This window comes from Bos javanicus, chromosome 8 (assembly GCF_032452875.1).
Source record: "Bos javanicus breed banteng chromosome 8, ARS-OSU_banteng_1.0, whole genome shotgun sequence".
NCBI lineage: Eukaryota > Metazoa > Chordata > Mammalia > Artiodactyla > Bovidae > Bos > Bos javanicus.
Window position 1 is genome coordinate 51,425,873 of NC_083875.1, and position 15,965 is coordinate 51,441,837.

At 39.3% G+C, this 15,965-nt stretch overlaps 1 protein-coding gene across 2 annotated transcripts in view; it reads right to left on the minus strand.

Moving 5' to 3' along the window:
- The window catches only part of TRPM6 (transient receptor potential cation channel subfamily M member 6), a 166,564-nt gene that overhangs the window by 20,417 nt on the left and 130,182 nt on the right, over nt 1–15,965 (minus strand). For both annotated transcript variants that reach the window (XM_061425553.1, XM_061425552.1), the window contains exons 26-32: nt 10,775–11,907; nt 10,519–10,631; nt 8,132–8,252; nt 5,935–6,026; nt 4,292–4,350; nt 2,733–2,758; nt 1,181–1,231 (exon numbers count right to left, since the gene is read on the minus strand). In XM_061425553.1, the coding sequence (XP_061281537.1) occupies nt 1,181–1,231; nt 2,733–2,758; nt 4,292–4,350; nt 5,935–6,026; nt 8,132–8,252; nt 10,519–10,631; nt 10,775–11,907 (1,595 nt within the window). The remainder of the gene's footprint in view (nt 1–1,180; nt 1,232–2,732; nt 2,759–4,291; nt 4,351–5,934; nt 6,027–8,131; nt 8,253–10,518; nt 10,632–10,774; nt 11,908–15,965) is intronic.

Consider the following 15,965-nt stretch of genomic DNA (forward strand, 5'->3'; position numbering starts at 1 on the left):
CTAATCCATACATATGTGGAACTTGCTTTTAAAGAGCATTTTAATCTGTGGTCTTCATTCTCTGGTTTTTCTTTTCCAGATCAAACTAGTGCACAGTGGGCTGTGGGGACATCTACTGTTGATTTTTCAGAGTTCATTTTCTTTTCCCGGAGAGAGCTGAAGACTAATTTTAATTAGAAGCAAGTGATCTGAATTTTCCTGTTAAGAGTTGTATCCTAACAGATCAGAATCAATGTCAGTTACAGTGTTCCTCACCAGAGACTTTCTTCAGCTGACAGCTGGAGTCAAAATAACAGATTACTGCTGAGCTGAAACACCCAGTTATGAGAGCCTGGAATGTGGAGTCTGAAATCCACTGAAACACTATTCGCTACAGAGGAAAATTCAGGATAAGGTAGCCTATTGCCGAACCCTGAACCCATGACCTTGATATAATAATAATGGTAATTATCACACCAATACACTTGTACTCTTGTACTCAGCTTTAAGAGTGTATAAAAAGTTCACTCGTGTAGTATCTAATCCAATGCTGAAAGCAATGATACCCAAAAGACCACCAAATGGCATGAGTCCAGTTGGTTGTTACATTACTTTGCATTTCAAAGGGTTTCCTTTATTCTCAACTAGCCCTTTGGCAGATTGCTCCTCAGGAAGGGCAAGTACAATTATTCCCACTTTGAAAGAAAGACTACTGAATCACTGTGAAACGATGTTGCTTAAGAGAGTCAAGACCCTTGACGTCTTGTTTAATAACATCCCTTAAGGTGTCTTTGTTGAACACCCCCTGTGGGGCTGGCATTCATTCAGTGGTTCTGTTCACTGAGGGCCCAGTAAGGGTACAAAACCCTGCCTTAGAGAACCAGCCCCAGGCCTGTCTCCTCTCCAGCCCAAAACACAAAGATCTCTGGTTTTGACCTTGTAAGGAATTTTCAGATCTCAAGGTCATCTTTCCCTTTTACAATTTGGAACTTACCAATACAAACATTTTTTTTTTAATTCAAAACTTCTTAAATCCTAACAACTTGCTTTCCCAATAAACCTGAATATGTTCTCATCAGAGTAAACAACTTTTCAAGTTGGAGCCATATCAACACCACAAATTCATTAATGCTTTTGTTTCCAAATGCAGTCTCACACACATCTAGTTCCATTGATACATCCATGTGTACATGCATCCTACCTGAATAATGATGGTGAGGCTCTTGAGGGCTTTTTAAGGAGTCTGAGATTTCTGAAATTACAGAGAAGATTGACATTTTAATTACTTGGCTGGAGATAAATACATACTTATGAATATATTGCCTTCAAAGTTATTATTGAACAGGTTAATCAGAACGGCTTCTCGGTTTTCGAAAAAGATTGTCTAATATCCTTTAACCACATTATCGTGCATGGTATCCTGACAGCTTCCAATCATCAATGCAATATCTCCAAATATATTTATATAGGGAATTGAAGAAAGACAGGTAATATTAGCCTCAAAGATGTATTTCCTCTGAACCAATTACACCTCTGGGTTGCAGAAGGCACGCAGCTGCCCATCACATTTCACGACATCCCAGAAGCACAATTCTCTGAGCTCCCTGCCAAGATGCAGTGCCCACATAAAGACATTATTAATATCAAGTTATTAGCAGACTACTTCACTGACTTAAAAATGACAACAAAATGATGAAAACATATTAAGAGGTATATATCAGAAACAAAGGAGGTGGAAGGGAAGGTGACAGCAAGGGATTTGTGTGGTTACAGAAGGACTGCGTATTGGGAATACCTCTTGCAAGTTCAACTGGTTCTCTTCTATCTGCTCATGTCTTAAATTACAAGGCTCAAGAGAAATCCTTTCCAACAGTTTTGCCATTTCATAAAGTCAGAATTAAAGTGGAGAACTTTGGTCTCATGGTGGTAACGGCTTTATACTTTGTAGAATAAGCAGCGTAATGAGCCCAATTTCACAGATGTCTCTGGCTTTTTGCTGCTGCATAAGCAAAGGAGCAAAACTCCCTCCCTTTGGGGGTGCTGGGTAAAAGGTAAGATCATCAGAAAAGACTGTTCCTTTCTGGAATAACACTGTTTCAGTTAATTTGGAGGTAAGGAACGGGAGTGGCAGTCTGAAAGCCAGGTAAAATCAAGAAAAGGATTATTTTTTTCTTTTGTACACGACAAATTTTTTGAGCTGATGAGAAGGAATCAACTGCAAAGGATGTACTGAAAATACAAGAAATTGCGATGGAGCAAGACCACAGAAGAGGAAGGTTTCTGATCTGTTCAAGGGGTCAAGAAGACAAAAAGGGGTAAATCTGAAAGTGGCTATAGAGAGTGGTTTCGGTGAGGGAGGTGTCTCACCAACGCAGGCTTGGTCCTACTTAGCCACTTGGGGCACAGAGTCCCACTGAAGCCACAAAAGAAAGATCTACATACAATCTCATGAGTTCTTACTGGGCAATGTGTTAAAACATCACAGTAGGAGTTGTCAAGCAGTCTAAATGAGCTGAGTGAGTATACTCTTACTCACTGGAAAATCATGGTTGAAAATTGGTTACTCCAAAAAATTTTAAACCAGATATCAGTCCTGATTTATCTGGGGAAAGACATTCAAAAACTTTCTCCTTTTCTACTGCATTTGCTACTCTGTATAGTAGACAAAACCACAAACAGGATTTCAAGAACTAAAAATCTCAGCAGGAGTGTAAACCTCACCAATAATAATATGAAAAAATATAAAAACTTACTGTTAACTCCATTTGAACTTCTCAACCTGTTTGAAAAATTAAAGTTGTTTAGATAATGCTTAAATTTTTCAATGATCAAAGATAGAAAAAGTGCACGAAACACTAAATAATACAGAGTCTATAAGCATATATGTATACACATGTGTATATACTACTTTAAAGGAAGAGTATCAGTTACATCTGACCCCTACTTTTAGAGAAACAGTTTACAGCCCTACAATTATTTTCATAGAAAAACGAGCACCAGATATGCACGTAAGTCATTTACTGTGTATGCCCTAAGCTAACTGAAAAGCAGTTGTTGGTTTTTGTTTTTAATTAGCTGTGTGATCACACAACATATATAAGATTTAACTGTATTTGTATTCTTCTTGATCAATTAAACTAAAGGGTTCCTGAACTATGCAAAGTAGATGCCTACAAATGAGTCTATGAATGTCTCTGGACAAGCCTACAAATCAGTTTCATTAGCCCACGTGATCCCTAAATGTTCAAGGCTGAAATTAGCTCTCTTTAAATGGTTACGTGCCCTGCTCAAGTGCACAAGTGGCCATGGGCAAGTCAAAATAAGTGCATTCAAAGAATATCTCCAGAACGTAAGGTCCTTGGGGAAGAAAGTACAATTACAATTATTGTTTAATTTCATGCTGCAATAACCCACCACTCTGCATGAGCACAAACTACTGAACCTTTGGGAGAAGAAAGACATGTGCACATTAATTCTAGAGGCAGGCTTGCACAGAGAGACCTTGATGGGAGCTTCAGAGAAAAGGCCATCTCAAACACAGCTGACTGCCAACTGACCATCATATTCCACCTGCCTGACATCAATGGCCCCTTTGTAGAGTACACATGCTTTTGAATTCTGCTCCTTTAGCTGTAAGAATAGTCAATTTGATGATGTAACTGGAAAGGTCCATAAAACCTACAAACAAAATAGAATAATCTGCCTGGTTGGTGTTCAAATATTCTCCGAGTAATAAAAATCCAGGAGTCTCAAGTCTACAAAAATGTGAGTTCTCTATCTGCTCTCTCTAGCCCTGTCCTCCTGTCTCACACCTTCTCAAATTGTTACTGTTTTGATGAACACTTAGGACGTTAAGGAGAAACCAGAAAGATCCATCTTAGAAACTAAACAGAAACATTTGGGGAAAAAAATACTAAGGGAAAGAACTATCTAGTCTTCACTCTAAGTCTTTTTTTCAGTCAAGACAGACTTATACTTAATTTTTAATGCAAATTTCACATCAGAAAAGATATGATACTTATTATTTCATGTGTGCTTTTTTGACACTAAAAAAGACAAAATGGTTAATTTGATGCAATAGCACATGTTTCATTATATTCTTAAAAGGCACTAAGGTGAGATCTTGTTGCCAAAAACAGGAAAGCTAGGAGAATAAATAATCATCATTCTTTCTAACAAAAGAAAAATATTGTTGTTGGACATACTTCTCTTTTTTCTCCTTTTCTGACCCAATTAAACCTTGGTTCCCAGTCCAGTTAAAAAAAGAACAGAAGCCAAAGATGCTTAAAGACAGACATTCAGAAATACTCACTGAGACTTCCTGTTGACTGTGGTGTTCCTGGAATCCCACAAAGAGCTTTTGCTAAGATCCTGAGGAAAAGCGAAAGATCATTACATGCTCACCCAACTTTCTCCCACCTCAAGCTTCCAACAACACATTTGCAAAACACACTCCTTGGAGGATATGGTTGTTTTCTTTTCCCTTCCTCTAGCTCAATATTTCTTTTATTAAGTATCAAAACTCAAGCTGGAAAGATGAATAATGTTAGCACAATATATGAGTAATTCAATGCAGTGACCAGCTTTAACAGAAAGAATTTTATGGGAACATCAAAGAGAAACTGTAATATATAATGGTTTTTACAAAATTGAGAGTGAACATATAACATCTGTTAAGGATGTGAAAGAAGGCATGAAGTCAAAGTTGACAGGAAACATTGATCATTACACTGTTATACCCAATCACCAGATCATTATTTCAGTTAATTATTATTCAGAATGTTACCTTTGAGATATCTCATTCTATTTCTCTTTAGATTCAAATTATTTCTTAAAATCCAGTATACTCCCAGCACTGTGTGCGTGCATACTCAGCTGCTCAGTCATGTCAGACTCTTTACCACCCCATGGACTGGAGCCCGCCAGGTTCCTCTGTCCATGGAATTCTCCAGTCAAGAATACTGGAATGGGTAGTCATTCCCTTCTCCTGGGAATCTTCCCAGCCTAGGAATCGAACCCTGCGTTGCAGGTGGATTCTTTACCTTCTGAACCACCAGGGGAGCCACTCCAAGCATTATTACAGGCATTTTCACTACTGTTATTTTTGTTATCCACTATTAAACTGGTAAGGATGGCATTAACCCCATTTTAGAGATGAAGCTAATGAAGCTCATAAGGTTAATTGATATGTATAACTTTGAAACCTAGGAAGTGGAAGAGCCAGGATTTGACAGGGCAGACAGGTTCCCTGACTACCTTCAAGTAGTATTCTGTTTCACAGATTACCTTCCTATAAGAACATCTGAGGTTGTAGTATATGTCCACATAGGTGATTTGTACACACTTTCCAAGGTCACAGAGGTAATATTCAAACAAAGGTCAAAATTATATTGGGGGGGGGGCATTAGGTGGTGGCTAGTCTAATTAGATCATGCTTCCCCCATGGTGGGTGGCAATAAAACAAGCACATATTTGCAGACAGAAAGAAAAACAGACTGAAAAATCAGTATTGAAGAAACACTAAAGGTCCTTTACTCTGAAATGTCCAATCCCCTCCAACACATCTACAAAGAAGTTGGCTTGGCCTGTTTAACTAACCACACTGAGTGAGACATTAACTACTGTGAGATAAACCATTCCATCCCCAGAAAGCTGCAAAAGGTAAAAATTCCTTCTCAAATCAGGCTGAAACCTGTCTCCCAGTAGTTTGTATATGTTGTTTTTTAGCTCTACCTCTGAAAAGTATATTAGAGGTATTTTTCTTCCATGTGGCAACTTTTATATATTTGAAAACAGTGTCAAAAATTCCTAAACTTTTTCTCATTTATGCTAAAATGCTCAGGATAAGTTATTGGATGGATAAATAGCAAAAAAAGAGAACAACAAAGAAATAATAAAGTGGGAGGAGAGGGGGTGAAAACTGAGCTTTTAAAATTTCAAATAAAATGCTTTCACCTCTTGAGACTGCCTTCCATAATCACTGACTTGTACAGGATGTCGTTCAGCTCCTTTCGTTTTCATTTTCTGATATATGTAAGATTCTAGACCTTGTTAAAAGGAAGGAAAAAATTAGAGAATACATGAAAATGTGTTATATGTGAATCACAGTTACAAATAAAAGATCTCAACACTGCATTTATCTAAATTGGAATATACTTTTCTTTTCTCTGTTAAGCAAATTTTACCAAGATTCTTTTGTCTTTTTTACTCAAGCGGTTGAAAGCTATTTACCCCATTTCTATTCTTCCATAGTTACCCTTATGTTTACAATTAATACTTCTCTATCAAAGAATTATCCATACCCTATCTTCCTATAAAATACCTTTAGTAATTTTCACTTTCCCCTGAACCTTGTCATCCATGCTTTATTCAAAATACATGAAATTTGAGATCCAAATTGTTAGTAATTCTTCCTTAATAGCATTACTGTAGGCTATTTAAAAAAGAAGACAAAATCAAACTGAGACAAAAGAAAGAAAAGAATGCCAGCAAATAGTTTTAATTTTTAGCCTTTTCTTTAAAAAACTTAACAAGGATCATTATTGTTAATATTTTTTATACCTGGTATTTACAGAGTCACTGGCATATAGTAGGTAATCAATAATAGTTTAATAAATATTTGGTTGGATAAATTCTGAGAAAAATACTTATTAAAAGTCCCTGGCTAAAAGTAGTTGTTATTTTTTCCTACTATTTGGTGCTGGAAAAAAGTATACAGGTAATGCAAAAAAAGCTACTGAAAAAAATCACAAAATTGTATATATGATACTTCTCATAACATAATAAAATTATGATAAATATGATCTCAATGAGAGTACAGTACTACAATTAAAATAAAATACCTCTATGAAAATCTAAAACTATGCTTTTCCTTTCATAATTAATTTCCTCAAAACTTTACCTTTTGTGTTTAGAAGGAGCTACCTGACAGGGCACCCTCAAAAATGTTTTTTAATTCTTTTTCAATTCTTAACTCAGACAAGTTTTTAAAAAAACAAAGTTCTCAACCCAGAATGTGGATCAAGACACTAGGCCTCCTGAAGTCTTCAGATTAGCCAAACACCTGGAATTAGCCTAATTCTCTAGGTCTTCTCTTTCTTCCTGATCATCACATTTAAATGAGATTCTTTGCCAGAACCCTCCTGCCACTCCCATCTTTCTCAGTTTGAATTTTTTTGAAATAAGAGAAGATGGTCAAAATGTACAAACTCCAGCTATAAGATAAATAAATACCTGGGGAGGTAATATACAGCATGGTGGTTATAGTTTAACAATACTATATAGTGGCTAAGATAATAGATCTTAAAAGTTCTCATCACAAGAAAAAATAATTGTTAACTATAGGTGGTGATGGACATTAACTTACTGTGCTACTAATTTTGCAACACAGACATACATCAAATCATTATGTTGTATATCTAAAACTAATACATGTACCTTAAATTTAGTACTTCAAATAATTTTAAATATTTATGACTTGCTAACCACATAGTCCGTTCTGTTTAAAAATTAGTAAGGGTCTCTTAGTATCAAATGGAAGAGGTTCAATGTTCAGTTCATTGCTACCTATTCTCTTCCTAATATGTCCTCAACGCATCTGTCCAGGCTTATTTCACAGTCTACGCTTAGCTCACAGTCTTCATTCCTAGCTCACTCATCTGTCTTCTATCCTCTACAAACATCATTACTATTAAGTTTAAGGGAATCTTGCCGATGGAATAAACACTATATGGGAGCAGTTGTAAATGACCAACTACAACTCAATCCGCTGAGTTCTGTGTAAGGGCCCATATCAACGTCGCCTGAACTTTAAAGATTAATTTATAACATTGGACAACTCACCCCATAAGTCAGACTAAATGAATACTCCTTGATGCAGATTCAACAGCTCTGAATAGGAGACCATCTACATTTTAATTGATTTTAATTTTTCTTTTCTGAATTCTGACAATTATCCTATTAAACAAATGCAAATTGAATCTCTTTCATAAAAACTAAAAGCAGAAAAGAGCTATTTATCTAAGAAAGTGTGGCCCCTTCTCATTCTCTCACCTCCACTTAAGAACAGCAGGTACCCCCAACTGGTCTAAAGACCATACCCTGAGGAAATTACCAGGGTTTGGGTAACTCAAGAATGCAGACTGTTACATACTTATCTGATTAAATTTGGACACTGGAATCCAGTTCTTGCTGCCCTTGTGTGCTTCTGAGATCTTTTCTCCAGGCTCTGGGTTCAACTGGTCACTTTGAGAGCAGGTGTTGACTGTTATGACCTAGAAAGAAAGACATTCGTTGGAACAGAGTGACGTTAATCTGAATAGATTCCAAATCACAGTTATCACTGACATGAGTTTGAGCAAACTCTGGGAGATGGTGAAGGACAGTGAAGTCTGGTGTGCTGTCCATCCTAAAGTCTATCCCAGTCCATCCTAAAGGAACTCAGTCCTGGGTGTTCATTGGAAGGACTGACGTTGAAGCTGAAACTCCAATACTTTGGCCACCTGATGTGAAGAGCTGACTCACTGGAAAAGACGATGTTGGGAAAGATTGAGGGCAGGAGGAAAAGGGGATGACAGAGGATGAGATGGTTGGATGGCGTCATCAACTCGATGGACATGGGTTTGGGTGAACTCTGGGAATTGGTGATGGACAGGGAGGCCTGGCGTGCTGCGGTTCATGGGGTCGCAAAGAGTCAGACACAACTGAGAGACTGAACTGAGAACTGAGTGAAGTCTGGTGTGCTGCAGTCCATGGAGTTGCAAAGAGTTGGATACAACTGAGCAACAGAACAACAACCGCATGTTGAAGAACTGCTGCTGCTACTGCTAAGTCACTTCAGTCGTGTCCGACTCTGTGTGACCCCATAGACGGCAGCCCACCAGGCTCCCCTGTCCCTGGGATTCTCCAGGCAAGAACACTGGAGTGGGTTGCCATTTCCTTCTCCAATGCATGAAAGTGAAAAGTGAAAGTGAAGTCACTCAGTCGTGTCCGACCCTCAGCAACCCCATGGACCGCAGCCTTCCAGGCTCCTCCGTCCATGGGATTTTCCAGGCAAGAGTACTGGAGTGGGGTGCCATTGCCTTCTCCGATGTTGAAGAACAGCGGTTGTTAATATTGGCTGCACATTAAAATCACCTGGGAAGTGTTAAACTTCCATCACTCGTGCTGGCAGGACACAAGCATCCATGTGACTTTCCTATTTGCAGTCATGACTGAGAACCAGGGTGGGGAGCAGGGTTTCTCAAACTTGAGTGTGTATCAGAAACACCCAGGACTGTGTTAAACCCACAGATTTCTGGGTCCCATCCTCAGGAACTGTGTGTGATTCAGTAGGTCTGTGTGTGCGGTAAGTCCCTTCAGTCGTTTATGACTCTTTGTAACCCCATGGACTGTAGCCCGCCAGGCTCCACTGTCTATGGGATTTTCCAAGCAAGAATTCTGGAGTTGCCATGCCCTCCTCCAGGGGATCCTCCCAACTCAGGGATCCTACCTGCGTCTCTTATGTTTCCTGCAATTGGCAGGTGGGTTCTTTACCACTAGTGCCACCTGGGAAGCCCTTAGTAGGTCTGAGGAGAGGGCAAATTTGAATCTCTTAAGTTTTCAGGTAATGCTGATGGGAGACCGCAGTTTAAGAACCACTGGTATAAAGCAAAACAACAAAAACATAAGGGTCTGAAAGAACTGGTTAGAATTCTATCCCTGTCACTCAGAAACTACATGAACTGAGCAAATCACTTCATGTCTATGAGCTCCATTCCCTACATCATTAAAATAACAGAGAGCTAACAATAACGGCTGCCTCATGTGCTTCACAGGGGCAGAGAAGAAATGAGATAAATCGACAAACTACAAGATAACAAACAAAAGCAAGTTATTAGTGCTTGAGCTCAGGTAATAGTTCTTATTTTAACTCTGGCCATTTTAGAACATAATTAGAACATAATTCTAAACTCATATTTTATGGGATCCCAGCAACTCATCGCATGTTCCCTGAAGGAAGCACATTCTTTATGCACATTAAGTCTCCTTCAAAAGGTGATTCTGCATGAGTCACTATGGAAAGGCACATGAAACCACTGTGAGATACCACTGTCCACTCACTAATATGCTAAAATCAAAAAGACTGAGCCTACTAAGGACTGGCAAGGACGTGGACCACTGGAATGCTCATAAACCGCTACTCATAAACTGGTGGCAATGTAAGTTTCTTCTAAAATTAAACAAATACTTACCATATGACTTTACTATTCTACTCCTAGTTACCAAAGAGAAATGAAAACATATGTCCACACAAAGACTTGTACACAAATGTTCTTAGCAGCTTAAGTGGAATAGGCAAAAACTGAAAATAACACAAAAGTCCTTCAACATATGAGTTGATAAATGAATTGTTGCAAATCAGCTCTGCTGACTCTTAAGATTTACATCTCCATTCCTTCCAGGACAGTGTTATTTTGTGTACTTGGCACTTTAGAATAAAGAGAACTCAAGCTAAGATAGGATACTACCTCAGTTGCCAAAAACATAAAAGGCACTTACTGGCACCTGCAGTGCTTGTGTTTTCTTCTTCTTCTTTGACAGTTTCCTATCCTTGGTTAGCAATTTTGTTTTGATCCATTTTGACTGTCCTATCTCTGAGAATTTTGATAGATCTGTAAGGGAAATGATTTACATGAGACAATAAAGACAGTATGTGGAACCATTGTGTTTCACAGGTAAGACTGAGAGAATGGGGAGAATGAGAATGGTAGCAAGGTGAGAATTTAATCCCGGTTTTTAAGTGTTTACTTCTTACTTTTAATCTTAGAGATCTTCAACTTCTCCTCCTTGTGTAATCTCAAGCTCTGATTCCCAGGGAAGGGCTTGTCTTTCCGAAGCAGACTGATTCGAAAGGATGTGTTTGGCTGGAGCCATGGAAGTACTTCTGAGCAATTCCTCTGGGCCAGTCTTGCCGAGTTATCAGACAGGGATCTGCCCCGGTTCTGCCTCTGGCCGTGTTCACTCTGTCTGGAGTCATGGTTACAAGCGGAGGCCATGCTGATTTGACATTGCTTCTTGGTGCTAAACACACCAGTTTCATCACCTTCTGAAAATGCCCAGTTCACATACCCACCTCCAGGTTGCATGCTCATGACCTGGGAAGGGAGGGAGGACACTCTCGTGGGTGCAGGTGTGCAAATCAAAGTGGGGAGCACTCGTTCCCCCTTGTCTTCTCTGGCTGGTATCTGACCAAGTGACTCACACTGCTCCTTGGTTTCCACCACGGGGCCCTTGGCTGAGACACCCGGGGTCTGCCACATCAGATGAACAGGGACCTCAGTCTGGCTGACGTGTTCAGTTGTCAGCCCATCTATACCTGCTTCCACAGATGGTGTGGACAGAGGCAAGTCAGTTTTTGCAGAATAAGAAACTTGTTCTAGATAAGAAGGGACCAGGAGATATTGGCCATACTTTGGGTGTGCCTGTCTGTTCAGCATCACCCCAGAAGCAACTACACGATTTTTTGTTTCTTGCTCTCCTTGGTCATCTCTTACATTTGAAGCCTCTTGATCTGTAATCTCAAGAAAGGGCCCTTTCTGCCCTCGTGGGGGATACCAGCCTCTGGCCAGGCTCCGCAGCAAAGAAGGGGGCATGCTATAACACTGATACTTCTTCTTCTCAGAGAGTGGCATGCTGCCCAGAACCTCTGCACAGATGACATTGCTCCAGCTGTGGGGAAGTTTTCTGCAAGTAGAATGCTTTCTATTGGCCAGGAGAGCCTCATCTTCTTGTAAGGTGTCAACAGCAGAAAGGACTTTTAAGGTATCCACTGTCAGGACAGAGAGATCCTGCAGGTGTCCCACCTGGCTGTCCAAAGACAATAAGGAGTCCTTTATGAAAGACACCTTTTCATTCATTTCTTTCATTTGGAAGTACATCTCGGTAACCCTAAGGGTAAAAGGAGGGAGAAAAGCAATAAACGCAGTAAGTTGATGGGAACTGGCCTGCCTCTCTTCCTGCTCTGCTTCCATCTCTAGGTGGCTGCCCAGCCTATGCGGCTTCCCTATGTTGGGTCTGTCTTCTGCCTTCTTCTCTATCCAGTAGGTACTCATCCCAGGTGCCCTCACCCACTCCTATAATTCCCACTATCACCAGAAAAAGGAAAATTAAAAATTGTATTTCTAGCCCTGATTTCTCTCCAGTATTTCAGAACCACATTCCAGCTTCTACTAGTTAGCCTTCCAATCATCTCATCAATCAGCCTATTTGTACTCATTAACATATTCATTAACTTACATGACAAACATTTTAATATCTCCTATTGTCAAGCACTGTGCTATTTTGGTAGACAAGGGAAATCCTGAGGATGAAACCAGAATGATAGGAATAGAATCAATAATAAAAAACATAATTGGAAAAAGTTTATAGATCTTTTAAAATAAAATTTCATATCTACAGTATAAACAAGCATCCCAGGTTTCAAACAAAGCCCATTTTAAGAAACCTACAATCAGAGAAAGCCTGAGCCAATTCTTAAGTGATTTTGAATACTTGAACCCCAAATTATGATATTGAACCGGTGGTTCAAGTCAAAGCAGCATAAGACACCATCAGTTATGCAAGTACAAAAGTGCATTGCAAGTAGAGTCAAATTAAATTTAACACTTGATTTCATTTAGAAAATTAGAAAGAACAAAGAAAATATATCTATATCTATCTATCTCTGTTATATGGGTATCGGTTTTGTTTTGTGTGCCCCCAAAATAAGATAAGTTGAAATCCTAACCCCCAGTATTCCTAGAACGTGACTTTATTTGAAAGGAGGGCCTTTACAGAGGTAATCAAGTTAAAATAAGGTCATTAAAGCACACCATAAACCTGTATAACTCATATTCTTAAAAAAAGGGGAAATTTGGACATAGAGGGAAGAAAATGTGAGACAACTGCCTTCTGCCTGGAGTGATGCATCTACAAACCAAGGAACACCAGGGGCTGTCAGCAAGCAACAGAAGCTAGGAGGAGTGAGGAAAGACTCTCCCCTAGAGTCATTAGAGAAAGCATGGACCTCCAAACGTCGGAATTTTGGACTTCTAGCCTCCAGGACTGTGAGATAATAAACTTCTATTGTTGTAAGACACCCAGATTTCTGCACTTTGTTAGGTGTGTGTGCATGTGTGATAAGTCACTTCAGCTGTGTCTCACTTTTTACAACCCTATGGACTGTAGCCTGCCAGGCTCCTCTATCCATGAGTTTCTCCAGTCAAGAATACTGACGTGGGTTGTCATGCCCTCCTCCAGGCGATCTTCCCAACCCAAGGATGGAACCCAGGTCTCTTATGTCTCCTGCATTGGCAGGCAGGTTCTTTACCACTGGTACCACCTGGGAAGCCCTTTGTTATGGCAGTCCAGGAAATTAACACAGTTATGACATTTTTCTTTCTTTCCTTTTTTCCTCTGGTTCATTCTTTACTTTGCAGAAAGGAGTATACTTTCCAATTTCTCAATACTAAAAATCTTTGATAAACAGAAATAAAGTGAAAAGTAGCAAGGGAGGGAATATAGTCAACAGTTTCATGACTCACATCACCATATGCAGAAATAAAAAATTGTTCCCAATCTTATTTGGGGGCTGGGAGAAGCAGTGATTGATTATATTACGAAGTGCTTGGCACTCAGTTCTAGGAAGCACTTTCCAAAATAGTGTCAGATGTCTCCTCTCTAGAATATATCACAGGTCACATGGATTGAGAAATCCTCCCCTTCTTTCTGGAATCTTTGCAGATAGAAATGAAAGAATAAAGGGGGTCGTATTTTCCATTTTTATTATCATCTAGGCGGGTGGAGCCCTCTCTTGCTTCAACTTCTTTAACTCAATAGAGCCTTAGTAAAGGCTTCCTGACCTTCTGGAACCTGTAAAACTAGAATTGGTAAGGATGATGAAGAGCACAAAATATATGTTTATTCACTTCCAAATATGCTTCATTAGAGCCTCTCCATCTAGCACACTGTTTCATCTAATTCAAAAACAGTGCAGTCCGAACAACAGTAATGGAGACTCATTAAGTTCCATTAGCAGCAGCCCCATCAAAAGGATACAATAGACACCAACAACTATTCAGAGCCACAGGTAATCTGCTACAATAGAGACTGTCAGGCAAATAACCTGGTCACCCTCAAATCAGGTCCTTGTGCTTTCATAGGCACTTCTTATCTAAATCTCAATGTCCTATGAAACATATTTTAATTATATTTCTCAACCACGATCTATATTAACCAAGTCTTTTAGTCACTCTGACATGGAAAAGAAATTCTCGTAATTTTTGTTTCTTCTGTACAAGGTTTGAGAGTGAGGGGGAGACCAGTATGGTTATTGTTTCATTGTGGGTCTCTGGACTAGATATTGTAAAATGAAATTATAGAAAGTATTATTATAATTATCATGATAATCACAGTGTCCCTGAGTGCTCATTATGTGCCAGGCATTATACATTATTTTATTTAATCCACATGACCACCCTATAAAGTAGGCATTCTACCATCCCTTCATGAATATAGGTCACATTACCCATCACATGGTCGGTGAAAGAGTGAGGCTTCAAAGCCAAAGCATGCAACTCCATATTTAATGGCATTAACCACTGCCCTCCAGCATGTATCAGCAACTCAGCAGGGATCCAAGCAAAGTCCTATTGAGGTCCTAGAGTCCCACGAAGGATGACTGAATTGCACCCACATTTTCCATGCCGAGAGTTGTTCACAAATGTTTCTCAGTAAGATATCATGATAAAACAATGATGGGACCTGCTCAAGCTCTAACTCTGCTGAGTCACATTGCTCAATGTGATAGTTTAAAAAAAAATTTTTTTTTAAGATATAGCACTTTCCAAATATAATGTAACCAAACATGCTTACTATGGAAAAATCCCTAGTTAACAACTTATTCCATAGAAGAGAGAGAGAAAACACTGGCTTACATCGGTAGGGACAAAAAGTAGCCAGCATTCCAAATAGAGAAAGTAAAATATAAAACAGACTTAATAGGTTCTCTTTCCACTTTTACAATTCACCTAACTCTGTAAGGATACAGATAATCTCTTTTCAGAGGTAGGCAAACATACAAATGTCTTCCTAATGTCTTTTCCCTCCCTCTTCAAACTACTGCTCAGTTACTGCCAGAAAATATTCTTCCCTCCCTGGTAGCTCAGACAGTAAAGAATCTGCCTGCAAGGCAGGAGACCTGGGATTGATCCCTGGGTCGGGAAGATCCCCTGGAGAAGGGAATGACTACCCACTCCAGTATTCTTGCCTGGAGAATCCTATGAACAGAGGAGCCTAGTGGACTACAGTCCATGGGGTCACAAAGAGTTGGACACAACTGAGCAACTAACACTTTCAGAACGACCTCAATAAGGACCATCGTGTAAAAAGAGGGCTCGTGAAATAGCTCTATCAAAAAGGAAATTTGATCAATTGTGTTTTGAAATTAAATTAGGGCTTCATAATCAAATTCTAGAGCCTTTGAAAGAATCTAGAATATTTTTCAGAAGCTACTTACCCATCTACCATCTAATCCTTCTCTACTCAAACGCCAAGAAAAAAACTGAAGAAAATGTAATAGCATATGATGATTACTGGTGTTCAGTTTACTATTATTACTATCATCAAGTTTCACTCTGTATTCACTTGACTCATGATATTACCTTCTCCTAGTTTTCATTATTCTCTTCTGATCAATTCTTTTCAGTCTTCTCCACAAGTTCCTCTTCCTCAGCCCATGACACAGGTGTTGACACCTCTCAGCGTGAGACCCACTGAGTCTCCTCACTCCACTTGCTTTCTGAGCATAATCGCTTCCTCTCTAATAGTTTTATTTTCCTACAATAGGCAGGTGACTATCAAATTTCCTATTCAAATTTTGCCCTTCGGGCTCCAGAGCCATATATGTAAAGCCTTCCAGACATCTCTGGCTAAATACACCACTAGAATCTCAGGCTCAACAAACTTCA